Source organism: Xiphias gladius, chromosome 10 (genome assembly GCF_016859285.1).
Source record: "Xiphias gladius isolate SHS-SW01 ecotype Sanya breed wild chromosome 10, ASM1685928v1, whole genome shotgun sequence".
NCBI lineage: Eukaryota > Metazoa > Chordata > Actinopteri > Istiophoriformes > Xiphiidae > Xiphias > Xiphias gladius.
In genome coordinates this window covers 1,373,567-1,393,383 of record NC_053409.1, presented here as the reverse complement: position 1 = coordinate 1,393,383, position 19,817 = coordinate 1,373,567, and the positions used below count along the sequence as shown (strand labels likewise).

The window sequence follows — 19,817 nt, the reverse complement described above, 5'->3', positions numbered from 1 at the left end:
ACAGTAACATGCGTGGAAATATCTGGCACTATAAACAAAGTGTAAGAGTCTGACCAGTTTGCAGCCGGAGAGCTCCTCCAGCAGGGCCATGAGGATGCGTCCATCCTGGATGTCCCGGAGAAGGTCATGGACCTCAATGGGTGGATCACACTGAGAATGAAGAGAATGAAAAAGGGAAGCAAGAGTGGAGAGGAGAGAGGTGAGATAGGATATTTCATGAAAATGGATACCATGACAGGGTTGTATTTTCAAAGTCTTTGACCCCATTTCCACAGTTAGGGGCAGTTCAAATAGCAATTGGATATCAAATGTCAAGAATCAAGAAGTATTAGAGAAAGACTGAACTCCATCTACATTCCAGCCAGCAGTTAATAAACCGATCCCTGGTCAATTTTAAATCACTGCATGATTTTTGTTGGTTGGCGAGAGAGCAGCGTGAGTGAGAGCCTGTGAAAATGAGCAAACTTTTGTCTAGCCAGTAGTTTGAAAATATGATACATCCATGTGTTTAAGCCAGAGGCTGTCAGCTAAACTGTCCTTGCTATAATTAAACTGCCAAAGTGCAGAAGTTCTTCTTCTTCTTCAAACAGCTTCAGGTGAGTAGAAAAGGAAAACCCAAGACACACATATCTGTGTCAATGGGGTCATAGAAATTAATGCCAAGGCTGTGTGCAGTTAAGGCTTATAAAACATTAGCCAGGAATGATATTAAATGAGTTATCTTCTGATGTCAGTCTTGGTTAATAGTGCTGTGGTTACTGGTGGTAACAGTAAGTGTGTTTTAATAATACATCTCCCAGCTCCGTTTGAACTGATATGCGTATTGACCACTGGGGAGAGCTAACACACCTTGAGCAGCTACTCTGTCAAAATTCCGTAGCAGAGGAAGAGCAACTACTGCTGGCTGGTAGGATTCGTTTTATCACGTTTTTGTAAATGAAAAAGACCCTGTCACACCCCAAAGTTGCACAGAAAAGTTTAAAGTAGGTGGTACTAGAGGCCTGGTGAATACTTAGAGGGCACGTTGGTGTACTACTATAGCTAGTGAGCTGCCAGCTAACAGGTTAGCAAGCCGGGAACATATTAGAGCTTGTCAGGCACAATAGCTCTTCGCTTTTTTCTATTTTTTCTGTACTGATCCATTTATTACTCCCTGGACTTTTGTTCTGAGGATTGTACATCAGTTCATTCAATAGAGAGTTACTGAAGAGGGCCAAAAAGCTGTCTAACCTGAGTTAGCAAGCTCTTTAGCTTGGTTGCTAATAAACAATAATGTCACACAGAAATATACTATTGACTCCTGTCTCATAACTGTCCTTCATTTTGGACTCTCAGGCTCTGTGTTCCCTTAGAGGTCAAAAATGTCAAGACGGCTCGCTTTTGGTCGGTGGGATGAATTTGCATGTTAAGGTTTACCAAAATGAAACTAGACATGAAAAATTCACATGGATTTACTTCACATCAGTGAGTGAAACCACTGTTTGCAGTGATTCCATTGAAATAATTGTTTTAAAGTCTGGTGTGACCGGGCCTTAAAGAAGATAACAGTGTGACACACTAAAACTGAACTCCATTACACTCATGCACTGTTTCCTTTGAATCCTTTGTGCATGACTTTGGTTATTACCAAATGCGAAAATATATTGAGTGGCTATTGCCAAAAAATGCAGACCAAATATAATATCATGAATAGGGTATGATATAAATTTTGATGATTCTGAATTTAAATCCCCTCCTGATCTTTCCTTTTTGACATTTTATAGACTTTATAAATTTAAATAATCATGAAAATTAGCAATAGCTTTATGAATATAATCATTACATGCAGCCTTACTCCAGACAAAATTGAAGTGTAGTAGATCTCCATGCTAAGTAAATGTGGGCCAATATGCCATCAGGATTCTCATTAATCATTTCTACTGAGACCTCTATGATTAGCACAGAGGCCTTCAAGTGTCATGAACTGGGAAAATGTGGAGATTATTAAACATTTCCAGTAATCAGTATCATTAGTAGTGAACCTAAACAGCATAATCAGTGCTAGAAATCCAAGTCATGCCAATGTCCCTATCAGACACACCTCTGAGCATTACCTCAACATATTGAATGGCTCTGAACAGTTCCCCAATCAGCACTTGTCCATTTCAAATAATTGAAAACACTTTCAGTAACCATAAGGACACATACAGTATGGAGATATTCATACTGTGAAAATTGAGAGAAACTGAATACCCTGTTGACACAAGCGTAAACTATGCAGATTTATCTTTAAAAATCAGTCATTAAGCCACAGCATGCAGTGCCGCAGCCAACATCAGCCCTTATATCACAACATGTCAATACTAACTCAGGCATTTGTGAACTTGTCTGAACATGGTGAATAGGTGAACGGTGGCAGGAGGGGGGGGGGCTTAGTGACTGTAATTTTCCAAGATGACACAAGACAAATGTATGATTGTCTGTTAGTGGGTCAGAGATTTGATGCAGGGCCAAACAGTGAGTAAGAGAAGAGAGGCGCATTGTGTGAGAGAAAACAGAAGACTGGATCAGAGTCTCAATTCACCCTGACTCACCCCCTGTTTGAGGAGTGAACAAAAAAACGAAAGAAAAGCTCAGGAGTGCAACTACAGAGTTTCCACAGAAACACAGCGTGTCATTGGAAACACAGTGATGTAAGGCACTGCGGGAGATCACTGGGTCCGAAAGCACAGGTGTATGGTAACTATGGCAGACAGTGAAATCATTACTGTCATTTCATTGTGCAGTCATTTGATATGATTGGCCCAGAGGGGCCTATCACTGTAGAGGTGTGTTCGACATAAGATTGAAAGCTTGACAAAGACTGCACATACTGGAAGTAAGGAAAGGACACAAAAACGCTTAATCAATCTAGTTGACTGATACTAAACCTTTCAGCCAGACCTTCTTCTACCTTTGTAGTAGAGGAAAAATGATTAGTTATTTAACTGATTAGACAATCACCAGAAAGTTTATTGGCAACTATTTTTTTCACGTGTTGTTATGTTGCAGCCTTATCCTAAAATTAAAAAAAAATATTTTTCCATTTTCAATCTACACTCAGTAATCAGTCATAACAAAGCTAAAATAGAATTTTACAAATTTCTGCAAATTTGTTAAAAAGGAAAAAGTGAAATATCACATTGACAAAGGTATTCAGACCCTGTACTCAGTACTTAGTTGAAGCACCTTTGGCAGAGGTTACAGCCTCGAGTCTTCTTGGGTATGACGCAACAAGATTTGCAAACCTGGATTTGGGGATTTTCTGCCATTCCTCTCTGCAGGCCCTCTCATGTTCTGTCAGGTTGGACTGGGATCGTTGGTGAACGGCCATTTTCAAGTCTCTCCAGAGATGTTCGATTGGGTTCAAGTCAGGGCTCTGGCTGGGCCACTCGAGGACATTCACAGAGTTGTCCCCAAGACATTCCTTCATTGTCCTGGCTGTATGCTAAGGCTCATTGTCCTGTTGGAAAGTCAACCTTCAGCCCAGTCTGAAATCCTGAGTGCTCTGGACCAGGTATTTCAGTTTATCCTTTATAATAAATTTCAAAAAATTTCTAAAACTCTGTTTTCACTTTGTCATTATGGAGTATTGAGTGTAGATTGATGAAGCCATTTTTTCACCTATAGCAGCTGGCTGGGTGGTGTGGCAAGGAAAACGTCCCCCTTAGCTCGCTAGCCCTATAACATCACTACTGTTCTCTCAGATGAACTCTTTGCAGTGTATGTAACTTTAATGCTGCAAAGAGGCAGTTCCACACAACCACATGTATACGTAATTTAGAGAGAATGCAACTCTTGATATGGAAATCATGTCTCATGCAGTGTAAAACCCCTACAGTGAGCATGGTGGGTAATCTCATTTTCATGATACAATCTGTAGTGAAATGGAGCTACCCTGTTTTTTGGGGTGGAGTGGCAATAAAAGAAATTGTGTTGTTCCGCCCAGGCAGTAAATGAAAACCCAGTAAGTAGCTCTGTAATGAGAGTGGAAACCATGATTACTGCCTCCTCTGTGTGTATTTTCAACAGCCACCATTTCATGAAGATATCAACAAACCTTTTCTAAATGTAGGTTCATCCATCGGGTGAAGGTCCTCTTCTGAACCACTTCTCTTTCAACTGGAACAAGGAGAGAGAAGAAAAAAAGATTTCAGTCATCAGGAATGTGAACCGGGGCCACAGTACTGATCAGAGAGTAAAATCACCTCTTGCCATAGGCATATCACCATAGTGAAGAAACAGCATGGGAACAGTAAGCGTGCAGGCACACTCTTTCAAACTCCTATCTGAGATTAAACATTTAGACAGAAAAACCCAGTCTCAGACATCATTGATCTAATTTTGAGGATAATTAAAGAAAAAAAAAAAAAAAAAAAAAAAAAAAAAAAGACATGTCAACACCGTATTTTGGTGTTTTTGGAAAAAGGAGACTGAACTGCTGTAATCTCCATAATTTAAACAAAACCATTTGTACTTAACATTTAAGGGTCTGCACAGACACATAGGTGTTTCCACTTACTCTGGCTGATTAAATCCCTGCTCTGGTTGAATGTACAGTGAACCCAAATCCACTTGGCAAAATTTACTCGTACGGTGTAGCCAAAAGCAGGGGGGCAGGAAGTAGTGTGGGTAGGGTTGTAAACATAACCTGCTCAAGCCACAAAGTTATACATTTTACAGCGTTTTATTAAACACATTACTGTCATTAACCTCTGTCACTGTACTTGCACTCGCTGCAGCCAAACAGCATCCCTCCCTTCTTTTCTAATTTTATTATTTCTCCATAAAACAAGACTATACACAAATAACAATTCTTGAATGAGAGGTCAGTCACAGATTCTGAAATTCGCGGGACATTGGAGAGTCCTGCAATTTTGCGTGTCAAAGTTCAATCAGGTTGAACTCGGCGTGAAGGGAAAGAGGTGGGTCTATTTGTGACTGGAAGCAGATACAGGTACAGTATGTCTTGCGCTGTTCCAGATGTATGGGAAGCGAATTTCCATTTGCCGGTGCCATAATGGAGATGTCAATCGAGCACAGTCTGTACACACCCACACTGTCCTGAGAAGAGCTCTAATCAGGCACAGTTAGTGAAAACACCTTTGTAGATCTACTTAATTTACAAATGAATGACTCAGTGCAAACTATGATTAGGAACTAAAAAAACATACATAAACATACATATACATAATTTTCCATAGTTTGCCATGGCACGATAGTATATTGGGAAAACGGTATGAAATACGTAATAGATTTTAATCTCTTAACACATTAAAGGCCTTTTTACCTAGAGCACGTCATAAATATGTAGCACAAAAATGCCAATTTTTAAAAAAGTATTTCCATTTTTGAGGGGGTGGAAACAGAGATGACAATTCCATCAGTTATTTTCATAAAGTTTTGCACCAAAAAAAAAACAAGATGACAGAGGTATGGTTTGAACATGAGAGGCAGGTCCAGTATGTAAGAAGAGCCACTCTGTCAACCATGCCCATGATAAACTTAGTGCCAGTGCACAGAGGACAGACCAGTCGAGATCCGTTGTTGGAAGGCTCTGTGGTCTCAGTCTAGACTGAGTCTGTGATAAACCAGTTTTTAATCATGCCAATCGTTCAACTCCTGTCACAGACTACATGTGCACCTGTGCAGCATCTGTGCACCTTCATGGCCTCTAAGCATATATTTATAAAAACATTAGTCCTCCATGCAATGGAACCCCCTAAAAATTGCACTCTATGTACAAGGGACTTAAAAAAAAAAATCAATAAATTTAAATTGAGATCTTCCCTCTAACCCCTTAATAATATCAGTTGGAAAGATCATTTTATTCCTCACTGTCCTACAGTGGCATATGCATCCTGTATCACTTTCACTTTGTTCCAGCTCTTCATTGAAGCTGTATGATATACACTGAAATATTCAAAATACAAGACTCCGTGGTTTTTTGAGACTATAACCATTGTGAAAAATGTCTTGTTCCCCATTTTATACAAATTTTCCCAACATTCAGACTGACATATCTGGCTTATTTGGAAATTTTGAGATCTCCACTAGATTTTAAAATAAAGTTGCGTGTGTTTGAGCATGGTTTGGCTGCACAGTCTGAGCTTGTTAGTGAGTCAGCTGGGTTTAGGGGGTTAAAATTTCCTGTTTTACTACTTTGAATTTAAAAGAAACATCTTTTAAACCCTTCATGAAAAAATCACATATACAGTATATTGTGTCTCCTTGTTCCAACACTATGTTGAATTTAAGTTGCCATGTTTTTGGCTTCATTATTACAACGATGTTTTGTGCATCCTTTTATAAATATGTTTATATATTTCTTCACATTGCATTTGCTATCTTGGAAACTTTAAGAGTTTTCACTATAGCATTTCAAGTAAAGATCTGTGCTTCTTGAAAAATACAGCATACTGTATAATGCAGTTTTCATGATGGACCCGCTGGTCAGTCTTACAGGGGGCAGCAGCATTTTAACTGTTGACTATCTTGGAAAATTCAGGTAATTTCTTAGCCCTGGCTTAGAACCCTGAAGAAGCTGTAGTCTGCTCATTCCAGACTGGCTTTGCCGCGCCACAGTAAACAAAGCAGACATATTGGGGGAATGGCAAGTAGAGAGAGGATGGGAGGAGCTCTACAGGGGTTACCATGGTAGCAAAGTCAGCTGTTATTTATCTTTATGTCCAGTATGACTTACTGGAGGCAATGGGCTAACCCTGCATTGTACACATCAAGGGTAATGAGAGCTTTGGCTGCTGAAATTGATTGATTGTTTCCTCCTTCAGTGGAATCATGACTGCTTCACTGAGGCTTGATGGGGAAGGACAGCTCTGCATTACAGCAAAACACACATAGATACAAGAGTAGGACATAATGCTCTTCAGTATGGGGTGTTCAAGGTTGGAGTCCTAGCCACTGATTTGTCAATGTGCCTCATCGACGTAAGACCAGTCTGTCCTGACTAGTGTTGCCTCAGAGGAAAATGCCCTTAAACACAATTTCCCCCACTGTTCTTAGAGAATGCTGGAGTTGAGTTGGTATTCAGGAGGTGTAACTGAGGCTTTAATGCATGAGTCTTTGTCAGAGCAGACACAGGGACGTGGCAGAGAAGGGAGGGAAGGAGCAGACACAACAGAAGAGGATGACAAGAAGAGGAGATGATGGGGCAGAAGTGAGAGACAGAGCCTGAGGGGAGAGGAGCAAGATGGGAAATGAAATGAAAAGCATGCTCTGTTCAACACTGATGAAACAAACATTGCCCCAAATTAAAGGTAAAAAAATCCTGCCAATAATTGGCATTAGTTATCATTTATGCAAGCTTCAATGGTCCAGAGTGCAACAGCCAAATGATTCTGAATAAATGGCAGGGGTGAACCACAAACACAAACTGTATAAGCTAAACCAAATGATCAACCTTTCAAACAATGTATCTCCAAATAAACTGACCTTCAACTAAAAGCAACAAATCCCGACACTTCTTAATGGAAATTAAGGTGTGCACAACACTGAATTACAATATTTCACTATCACAAAACAACAATAAAAAGTCCTTCTACAGCCGTGGTCATCATGCCCCATAAGGTTAGTTATGATTGCCCATTCCATTTTAGACCCAGATTCTTTTTGGCAAAATACCCAGATTCACTGAGCTCTGACAGCTAACAAACGTCTCCTAACAACTTTTATCTGTCCTAGCTCTTTTTACTAGGAAAGAACAATAGAGAAAACAATTAGGTAGCAGGCCTTCCTAGTTTTAGTCTATGCTGACTGTCAGTATAATTAGCAAACAGTACTTTAAGTATTAAAAAGCAAAAGTACTTGTTGCCTTGTGACTGCTAATTTTTATGCCATTACTAGAATGTTAATACTGATGCATCAATTCGTAAGTAGCATTGATAGGCAGTTTATTCCAGTGGTTACCAATCTAGGGGTCAGGTTCCCTCCCATCACAAGATAAATCATAAGGTAATTAGCTTGCTTTTTTTCATCTTTCCTCTCAGAGTACTGATATAAAAATCAGTTTTTTGGATTATTTCTTTATTGTTTTCATTTAGTGACATATTGGATAACCTTACCTCTTTGGACCCCAAAGACTTACTTAAATGAAATCATCTGAGAGGTTTATAGAAGTCACCCTTTCTACCTGTTCCCTCCCTATTGGAATTGCTTACAATTCATAGTCATCTAATAACTATAAGCAGCTGTCAGATAAATGTTGTGCAATAAAAGTACATTAGCCTCTAAAATATAGTGGAGTAGATATACAAAGTACCATAAAATAGAAATACTCAAGTAAAGCACAAGTATCTCAATATTGTACTTTAATACAGTACTTGAGGAAACATACTTAGTTACCGTCAACAACTGCAATCCAGTGTCTGTATTTGGCCATGGACTGTTTCTGAAAGGAAAGAAACACCACTCTATAACCTGTGTGGACAGTTACTGCTATATTGTCATATGGGTGGAATGGTAGAGATGGAAAAGATTCCCATGTTATAATTTGGAAGCTTTCATGTCATCAGACAATTCAGGACACTAGTATGATTACAGAGTTCATGTGAGGGTTAAAAATATTGTGCATTGACAATATAATATGGTATCCATTAAATTTGGGTCAATTGACTTTGAATGTTGCTGACTTGAGGCATCCATACTTGTTTGGTTTCCAGGCTCTTCTGTATTATTCATCACCACGTCGGAGATATGGGAGCTGAGTTTGTTGATGTGAACACTATTTACACTGTGGAAACTGGTAATTACAGTTACTCTAATATGAAATGAAGTCTGTCTTTTTGTAGTTCAACAACACCAACAGAGTGGTGCCTCTTTTAATGCATATCATATCAATATTTTCAGTTTATAAATAGCAACTTAATATTTCTGAATTAGGACCTCCAGTATTTAGATTATAACTAGACCAATAAATCAATGTATTGACTGATAAAAGCTTAGTTATATGGGTATTGGTGTATTTATGTCGTCCATTAAGGAACACAAAAGTGCAGTGCAGAAATGCCAAACTGGGTATGAGGTAAATTAGAAACAATATCAGTTTGTCCATCAGAGAACACTTATGTGTTACAAGATTTTTACACTGTAAAATATCCTGCTCAGTATGTATCCTTAACAAAATAAAAAAAACTCTAAAGGGATTAGTATCCAAATTATTTGTTTATGTTGTGTTTTTATGTAAAAAAAAAACATCCTATCAATTTTGATATTGGCCTAGAAAATGCAGAATCGGTCGGGCTATAGTTTGAATTTACAAAAAAATAAGTGTAAACTGTGGAACATCTATTGGAACATTTTAATCAGAATTTGAGATCCGAGTAAACTTCATTTTCAGGTTATCGACATTAATTAGTTTACCACTCAAAACTGTAGTGGCTCTGCCCTCTGGGTCAATAAAAAATGATTAAATACTATATGTTGAGTGGATTGAGTTTTGGTTACTTAACTTTAGTTGCTTACAAATGTTGATAGGTAAACCTAACTAGATTTGATAAGGAATTCACAAGGATTTTTTTGGAAGAGGATTCTATACTGGATTTGACTTTGATTAAATGCTATCAAACCTCAACCCTTCACTCCACAATAACAAAAGTTGAAAAGATTTAGCTAAGATTAGATCCTTACTATTAGTAAACGGCAAATGTACTGTTTTTCTCTGAAAATATTATTTTGATTTTGCTACATTCAATTAGCACAGGCACAAGTTTTTTTTATTGATGGTGGCACTAATGGTATCATAAAGGATTCATCCACTTCACAGCCCATTTCACAGGCAGGAAATCCAGCCATTTATTAATGTACCTAGTCACTGACCAAAGTGCTGGTCCAGGGAAAAGTTTCACCTGTTGCTTGACCAAGGGGTCGTCAGAATCATTAGAAGCCATCCTCTGTAAGCCTAGTCAAGATTGGAAGTTTTTCATTGCTAGTGCTGATAGGATACCTCAGTTTAGGTACTGTATACTCTGTTTTTGGGCTGGGAAATGTCTGTTTTTTTCTATGTAAAGAAAAAAACCAATAGCATCGTGTGACAGAAATGAGGGAACTAAATACAACTGCATACACTCTATGAGACCAGAACAGGAAGCCAATTAGTGACTACATAAAATGACTGCTCTCTCAGCCACTTGCATAAAATAAATCACCAGAGCTTACAATATAGTACATTCATAAGGATACACTCTGAGGTGTGCGAGAAGTCCGGATACTGTGACTTAATCTTTCATGAAACGGTCAAACACACTGAAGCCACGGCTTGCCAAATACGCCATACACTCAGCAGTCCTTCCCTAACAGAAACCAGAGCTCTGCTTTAGATAATATAACTCGAGATATTGCATGAACTGACAACATTACTTTTATTTGCACATAATGTGCTTCTTTTAAAGTTATGGCTAGTTTAATTTTACAAGTCTGACTGTGTGTGTTTACCCACGTTGACTAATTATATAACTGCTTACAAAATGGACATTGTTAATCGAATATCGAAAATGACAGCTTTGCAAAAACACAAATAAAGCATTTGTAATGTATGTGCTGCAGTCAATCTGTGATCATCAGTGCTTACGTTCAAGAAACAGTAAAACAGAAACACTGTAAAAGAGGGCATTAGCCTTACTGTTTGATGATTCTGAGGCGCACAGCAACATGAAGGGAAGGGAACATTGAATCTTCCATCTCTGCAGAGGACTACAGCTCTGTTAGAGAAACCGTTGGGTTCTTAGCCACCTCCCTGACCAAGGCCCTTTTTGGCTGGTTACTCAGTTTGGCCGAACAGCCAACTCCAGGAAGGTGGTTCCAAACATACCACAATCACTGAGGCCACTCTGCTCCTGGGAGCACTCAGGCTTTATAATTGGTTGTATACCCTTGCTCTGATCTATAACTTGCCACAGTTTTATCATGTAGGTCAAGGCCACAGCAAAAGGTCTGAATTTTTATACAAATTATAGATTTCAGTTTTTGATTTTTCCATAAATTTGCAAAAATTTCTAAAAACATGTTTTCACTTTTTCAATATGGATTGAGTGTAGAATACTCAGCAAAAATGGAAATTTGATTTATTCACAATTAAATCTATAACAAAAAGTGTGAAAACAATGAGTACGTCTAAATACTTCCTGAAACCACTGTAAATTTGTGTTTAAGCATGTATGCCTGCCACTGGATAACAACTATGATGTATGATATTTGCATGTTGCAGTGAAATTCAGTTTAACAAAAAAAGGATCAAAATTAATGCAGCAGAACCAGATATATATTGTCATCTTTATCCCACACATTCTTCCTCATTGTAAAAACTATTTGTAAGCCTATTTGATTAACTGCTCAATTGTTTCAGCTCTAACCCACAGGAAATCTGGCCATTAGATCCCAGAAGTGTCAAACTATTGGTAAAAAAAATTTGACCTTTTGACCTTTGCTCTTGGGGAATCATTCCCAGAGAAACTACTGACAGACAGATCAGCATCATTGGCTTAGTCCTTGCTGGTGGCAAAGTAAACTATATCTTATTAATCCCTCATTCTTTGGACAAATAAACAAGGTAATTTGACCAAAAGATATTAATGTGGTGTTACAAAGCTGTGTGAGTTTACAAAGAGAAACCAATACTAACAGAATCCAGATACTGCTTCCTACCATCTCATGGCTAATAACTGACCATTTTAAATGGATTCAAAATCCACACTTCAAAGCTGGTCCTGCGAGGGCCCATTCTTCTGATATAAGTAGAGACAACACTGTGTATTATTAACAATATGAAACAAAACCTGTGACTAAATTTTTATTTAAGAAAGTTGATAAAAAAAAAGTGGAAATGAGAATAAGAACTTTAACGAAAACTTTAACGTTTTTGCTAATGAATCACAAAATTACATAGAGACTTTTTTTTAGCAGCAGTGTGGCTTGGCATGAAAAAGACCTGTTGATATTAGGGCCAACTGTTGTCAAAGAGTGAATGTGCAGTAGTGTTAAGAGAGACGACCTGTGGCTATAACATTGTTAAGTTCAAAGGGAGGTCGACTTACTTCAGTGAACCGCTGGCTGGCCCGTTACTGTAGTGAGCTGGGATTTGTTTTTATTGATAACTGGCCTTCTTTCTGGGGCAGACTTGATCATCTGGAATAGTCACCGCTATTTTATCCAGAAATATGGACAAGTGTTTAAGTCACCTTTAACATTATGTACTTTGCAGGTCACAGGTGACTAAAGAGCCTGCTAGTTTTAGAGGTAATGCCGGTTTAGAGTCCACTAGCTTAGTTAATATGTCCATCCGGGGTAATCCTTAGAATATGAGACTGATAGCCAGGTCTGCAACGATGAGACTAATATCCCTCCCCCGCCATATTACTCACAAGTTCCCTGAATATGTGAATCACAAAAATCTAATTATCATCAACACCACTGGTGGTGGTGAAGTGTCCCATAAAGCACCTGATAAAACCCCACAAAACAAAATATCTAAGGTAATCACAATTGTATTGATTTAAGACATTCTCTATTCCTAAACCTGCTGTATATTCTTTTGAGAAAATGTCAGAACAAACTAGAGTTTCACAGGAAAATTTGTACAAAAAGATGAACAAAATTGAAGACAGGTCCCGGAGGAATGACGTAAGGCTGATAAACCTACCAACTGGATCAGAAAGCAATGACCTGGTGGGTTATCTGAAAAAAAAAATGCATTCACTGTGGATCCTGGGTCTGAGGTAATTCCCAAATAGGTCACTGGAAATAGAGAGAGCACCACATCTACTCCAACAACCTTTTGAGGCCACTCTCCCTGACGGTACACAGCTCAAATTATATGCCAACTATGGCACAGCAACAACTCAGCAAAAGAAAAGTTTCAAAGGGATCAGAGCCAAACTTCATTATCAAAAGGTATTGAGTCCTTTTTGATAACCTCATCACGTTGTGGATCACACACTACAGATAGAAATTATTGTTCGATTCAGCTGATGAAGCGGAGGGATATGCTTTGACAGTAAGGAAATTTAACACGGATTTGCACTTGAGCATTTACTATTACACTGCCAGGACCTGTGGTTTAGGATGTAAGTGAGCTGGCATAACATTTTAATTTCCGTTTTGGGCATATGTTAACACAGCATCACAACACTTTAGCTATTCCTAGTTTTCACTCTGACGACCAGTCTGTTGTATCCCTGCTTGTTTGTTTTTTTGGTATTTTGTTTTTACAAATGTTAGCTTGCTTCATAATATTATTCCCTTGCTGTGAACCTGATTTTAGTAATGATGAAAGATGTGCTTTGTTTTTTTGGTGCTTTTTAAAACTGAAAAGTAGTAACAAGCACTATATATAGGCAGTATGGGAGTTATCTTAGTCCATATGTAACTGACATAATTTCACTTCAGGTTTTTGCTTTCCCTACCCCACACTTTCTCCAATAGGCCACGTGAAGTACTCTATTATGTGGTCAATGTTCTAGGTCAGTTTCTAAGACAGGTTTAGGGGGCAATGGCTGTGGTTCAATGTTGGACATCACTAAATGATTCTCGCAAATGTTAACTCCTGGAAATGTGGGATGGTGGGGTATAGGTGAGACGCCACTATGTTGCCTCATGTGCATGGGGTCATTCCCTATTTCAGAATTCTTTTCACACCAAATTACTAGTACAGTTTTCATTTGTGGAATTCTTGTAACCAACGTTTGTGATGTTTCTTACATACCTGTTGTCAGACGCAAGCCTTACTGAAAATGGAGTATACAATCTTGTCATTTAATGTGAAGGGCTTAAACTCACCGTTTAAGCAAACACAGATTCTTGATCTCTTGCGCAGGAATATGGTTGACACTGCATTACTACAGGTAACCCACGCCAGGCCCAAAGACATTCCAAGATTGTAGAACAGACAATAAAACAGTGGCAACCACAGGTAAGAAAGAAACGATGTAACGATTTTCATGGAACAGAGACCAATTATTGGCGTAAAGAAGACCAATAGTGACACTATAGGGAGATTAGCCTATTGTTATACCTATTTACGAGGGAACAAGATCAGCATCTATGTACCAAATAATTCTGAGCCTATGCTCTTTTCCGAGATGACCAAAGATCTACTTACTATGAATGATTACCATTTTGTTGTGGGGTCTGATATAAATACTTTTATCAATAGCAATCTAGAAAAGTCATTGTCTGTGGTTTCAGCCAGTCAGGTAGCCTCCTAGAAATCATGTATCACATCTGGTGATTGCAGAACCCTTCTGCAAAAAAACTACTACATATACTTTTCAAGTATACAAGTTCGTAAAATGTTTTCAAGAATAGATTATATTCTATCACCCATTTCACTGATTTCTCATCTGTACTTTCCATAAATATTTGCCTATACAAACTATCTGACCACAACCCTGTCATGGCTATTTTTAACTCTGGAAAATCTTACTCAGGATGTCTCGATGGAGATTTAACACCATACTTATTCAAAGTAATGAATTCATTTCGCAAGTGCAGTCGGAACAGTGAATTTATAAATATCAATAAAGACTGTTTATAACTCTATGATACTCTCAGTAACAATGCTTTAGGTTTTCCCTCTCACCTTAACAACAAACAATCACAGATGATTTGAAGCTTAGAGGAGGAGTGTAGCAAAGTGGAGAGAGATATAAAACTTCAATACACCTATAAAAAAGAATGTCTTATTAAAGTCAAACAATTAGAACTAAACAATTTGCTACGAGATATATAGAATATTTAATGCACATCAGCAACCACAAATACTATTCAGAAGGCAGCAAACCTAGGGGTCTTCTCGCTTTAACCCTTAAGCGATAAGAAATAATAGGTCTGTACCAGCAATTAGGTGTTCAGTTATAGGGCTGGTTTCTTCTACCCCTGAAATAATAGAGACTGAAATAATAGTCATTTTTGCCAAACTTTACACCTGAGATATTCAGACATCTGAGAGCAATTTAAGTTAAACCCCCTAGTTACATTACACCCCTAAAGGCACTTGAATCTACTGATAAGGGCTGTTCACCTTAGATAGATTTTTTGCCTGCTGAGATATATGCAGTTGTTTTGCATATTCCTGGTCAATACTTGATAAACACACTAAATTTTTTCTATAGAAGAAGGGCACCTTCTCAAGGATCTTAATACTGCAGTCATCACAGTAATAGCCAAACCTGGCAAAGACCCACGGAAATGTGCTAACTATCATCCTATCTCATCAATTATAACAAATTGAAAGATGCCACTAAAGTGAAGCCAATAAAATCTCCTTGTCAAGCAGTGTTTTATTCCTAGCTGCGGAGAAAGCGTTTGATGGCTAGACTGGAGGTATACTACTGGTCAAAAGTCCTAGAACACCCCTATTTTTCCAATTTTATTGAAATTTCAAGAGTTCTATTCCAGTGAATAACCTTCAATGGTACAAAGGTGAGTAGTAAACTGCCCAAGGTAAAAAAAAAAACAAAAAAACAGTTTAATTGACCTAAAAACTGAAAAAAGCATGTACATTTCATAGAAAACAGGCCTTTTCGGGCATTAAGAAATTGGTTCACTTAAAGCTTCTTCCTGCAGCAATGCGAAGCAAATGAATCCCTGAAAGTTAAGGCAAACAAATCTGGTAGATGTCTCAATTTTTGTTCATGACTTAGAAACCCTCTTTGTGTACAAAGGCAGTGTTGGAACTAACTGTGTTTCTACACCCTCTGAGGCATTATTAGGTCAACACTGTACTACAGGAAGTAGGACTGTATATTGCTGTCTGAATGGTGAGGAAAAGACAAGTAACAGAGGAAGACAGACTGGTTGTTAAGGGCTTCATCCTACGGTAGTGTATATATTTCAAGAACACTTTCAAAATTTAAGCTTGGCCTCAGATTTATTCAAATGGTCTGAATCCTGTACAAGGGTTTCCTCTTTTCACTTTTACTTTATAACCTTTCCATGGAGCCACTTGCTCAACTGATTCACAATAGCACTTAAATATCAATTAAAATAGGCTCTTCTATGTTTTCTGTGTCAGTGTATGCAGATGATAGGCTCTTATTTCTATCTGACATTGAGAAAACATTTCCAAAAACATTTCTAATTTTACAAGATTTTTTAACATTGTCTGGTTTTAAGATAAACTATACAAAATCTGCCTTGATGTTGATAAAGACAGACCCCACCAAGGTGGCCATTTCTCAGCTATTACTATTATAAATCAGGTGACCTATTTAGGTACATTAACTTACAAAAAAAAAAAAAAAAAAAAAAAAGCAGAAAACAAGGATTAAATGGTCCATTTTGCAGCAAGCTTTCAATTATGCCACTGGGCATTTACTTTACATACCTGAAGGCAATGGTTTCTAGATGATACAAACCCAACATGGAAACAAACAGAAGAAGACCTAGCTGCGCCACCAAGATTAAAAGACTTCTTATTTTCTGGCATTTCTTATAATAAATGCGTCCTGAGACATGGCCCTATACTGGCCAAACATGCAAGTCTGTTCAAGGGTATATGGGATACAAAACAAATTACACGTCTTTACCAATCTGGAAAAATAATAATTTATTGTTAGGAGGCAAACCTTTATTTCAAGAAGCATTGGCTAGGAAGGGTATTCTGGTTCTAGATGACCTTAACGGGAAGGACTCATTGCTCTCCTCTGAAGAATGTATTTCAAAGTATAATACTGACAATTGAGGCCTATTCCTATATTTTCAATTTGATCTTCTTTAATAGCTCTCAAGGCCATTTGGCCATGATCTCAAAGACCAACCATTAGTTACCTGGTCTCTGTCAGTAATCTAAAGAAATTTGTCCTTTATGTAAAGTAAATTTACATCATACTCTAAATTTCAATTTCTGGAATGAAAGAGTGGAAGTAAACTATGTCTCAAATTAATACAGCGGTAGACTGGGACATGGTTTAGTCCATTGCTATCAGGGCTCATGTAACCCCAATCATCAATTCAGTCAAACCAGTCTGACCATTCTCCTATATGATATGACTATATGATTGGCTGATTGGATAATTGCATTAATAAGCAGTTGTACAGGTGTTTTCTAATGAAGAAGTTGGTGGGGGTATGTGACCCCCCCGACTGACACATCTAATTGGTCTATATTCCCACCTGTATTGTACATTCTTTCCACCTGGCACACTAGGCACTTTTATCCACATGGTGTGGGGTTCCCCAAAAGTACACTACTTTTGGCAAGAAATTATAAGGACCATCTCAACTTTTACAAATAAGGGTTTTCCAATGGATCCAGCACTCTGCCTTCTTAATGACTCCTCAGAGTTACAGAAAAGGCACACAGGATATGGCTGGCTGGTATGTCGGCAGCCAAGAGGCTTTATTAATTATTTATTAAAATACTGTATACGTAAGCACAGAGAGTAGCAGAGGAACAAACAGATAAGGAGCTGAAACTGCGCAGCTGACACTACGCAAATGCAAATTCAACGCAATAACGTCATGAATATGCGAATTAGCATATTACGTCATCAAGCAACATTTGGTGACTTTTCGAGTAGGTTTTAGCTAGTTTCCATTGTAAGTAGTTGTTTACAGCAGTTCCATAACAGTTTTCACCTACGTCCTCAATTTAGCACATTGACCATACACGGTCCAGCCATATACTAGGTTTTGATCTAGTCTTGTGTAATGTTTTTGATGACTAAAGAATGACATATATATCAAGTATTTTTAGAAACTAAGGCTAGACCAAAATGTTCACAGTTTTTTTTGACTGAGAAAACTACAACTAAAAATTGATTAAAAACACAACAGTTAGTGACACCTTATGAGAGAGTTGAAAAAAAAATGAAAGACCATCTTAGTCTACAGTCACGGCTAGGGTAAGCATGAATTCTTGAATACACTGACATGTTGGTTTGGAACAAGAATGGATTACCTGAAGGTGACACTGCAGACTTGAAAACGTATAATTCCCTTCGGAAGCACTTACTTTTGTGAAGTTCTCCTTCCTCTCTGATAAAACAGCACAAAGGAATGCCTGCAGATGTTCTGAAACAACCTCTGCAAATCCCAAATTCACGTTGAACACAGAGTCAGGAGATGAAAGACACCAAATGAAAGATGTTCCCTGAGAAAGTCTTTCTATTAATGATTCTGGTTGTTTTGTGTTTGAGGTCCTATGTGCCATTGTACATCATAATCAGACTGGGAGTATGACTTTAAGTTTGTGTCTGAATGTAGCCCAAGGTAAGAGTTAGAATATGAAAAGTAACAGGAGTGCTCTTTTATTGAAATATTCATCCAACAGCTATTACAGGGCCATCCTTAAAGACTGCAGTGCTGCATCATCCAGAGGTATTACATAACTGCAGAGTTCAATGAAAGGCTTTCTCCTCTCGCCTCTTAGACTAAATCGTGTTACAAATTACTTGTTTGGTGTCACTATTTTGTATATCAGTGTATTTAAGATTTTTGTAAAGATGTAAGAAAATGCAAAATACATGTTTGCAGATGTAGGTTAACACTATTACAACTTGAACTGAATTTTGTATAATTTTTACAAAAATAATCCTGAGAGAATTATTTGAATAATTAAATGATTATTTTATATAAAATGAAATGTTAAACCCCATTGTGGAAAATAGTATTTAAAAAATCCTATAATTTTTTAATGTCAATTTTTTTCTCAAATTGACAAATTCTGTTAAACATTAAACTTATTCATGTAGATATGACAACTGTTAAATGCAATATCTTCGCATGAGAATTTTATCACAATATGACTTTATAAGAAAAACATCATTCTTATTTATTATTACTGCAGTTGTAATCAACTCTAAAACAATATTATACAATATAAAAATAACATTACAGATATTGAATAAATCCTCAATCACCCTCTCACAAGACATGGCATGAACAATGACCAAATGGAGTTCGTGGTTTAAGCAATGAAAATATGGGATTTCCCAGCCCAGGTTACTCTGACGGAGTCTTTGAACCCCACAAAGTCTCCCCGACATAAGAGAGGCTCCATCATAAACTTGGCTGAGAATTTAGTCTCTGCTCAGGCAAGCTTTTCTTAGTTCTAAAATAAATATCAGTGTGATACTTTTTGCGACACCTGCATCTGCAGTGGCAGTTGTGAAGATTCTCTCTTTTATCAAAACGCAGCACAATAGAAATATTGTCATAGCCTGTTGGGTCTCGGGATCCGTCTATTTTGATTGTGTAAAAACAGTTGCCTATTTCCTCAACAATATGATCTGTCACCAGTTTGCTCATCCGTTCTATTATTTTACTTTGAATGCCATGGCTTATGTAGGTTGCATTCCTTTGGAAAGGTATGGGCAATTTTTGCAGGCTCTGGGTCTTTTTCGAGGGTATACTCAAACATTGACAAGAATAACCCACTGCCACACTGTGGCTTACATTCCAAAGAGCCACTGTCACATCTGAAAGGTAGATGACTAATAGCCAGAGTCGCCAAAATGTCAATGGTGGAGCCCACATAATATCTGTTGCGAGCCAGTGTCTCGCAAACTATATGTTCCTTAGAATAGGCGGATCTGTTCAACATCAAGTCACTTGTCCTTTTGTCAGGCATGTTTCCAATCTCTAAAGGTTTTATTGCAAGCATTAAATCCAATGATGCATGATGCCTAAACTTTCTACAAGGAAAACAGTAAGCAGCATCACCTTTCACAGAGTACTCAAGCCAGGGTCTATTTTGGTACCATGCACTGGCAAAAATGCACCTCTTCTCTGGGAATAGTCAAACTTGAAACCTATCCAGGAGTACCTGTTTGGGTTATCCACCCCAA

At 37.9% G+C, this 19,817-nt stretch overlaps 1 protein-coding gene across 1 annotated transcript in view; it reads right to left on the bottom strand.

Moving 5' to 3' along the window:
• The window catches only part of clmna (calmin a), a 53,531-nt gene that overhangs the window by 11,614 nt on the left and 22,100 nt on the right, over positions 1-19,817 (bottom strand). The window contains exons 2-3 of the mRNA XM_040137327.1: positions 4,079-4,140; positions 55-150 (exon numbers count right to left, since the gene is read on the bottom strand). Of these exons, the coding sequence (XP_039993261.1) occupies positions 55-150; positions 4,079-4,140 (158 nt within the window). The remainder of the gene's footprint in view (positions 1-54; positions 151-4,078; positions 4,141-19,817) is intronic.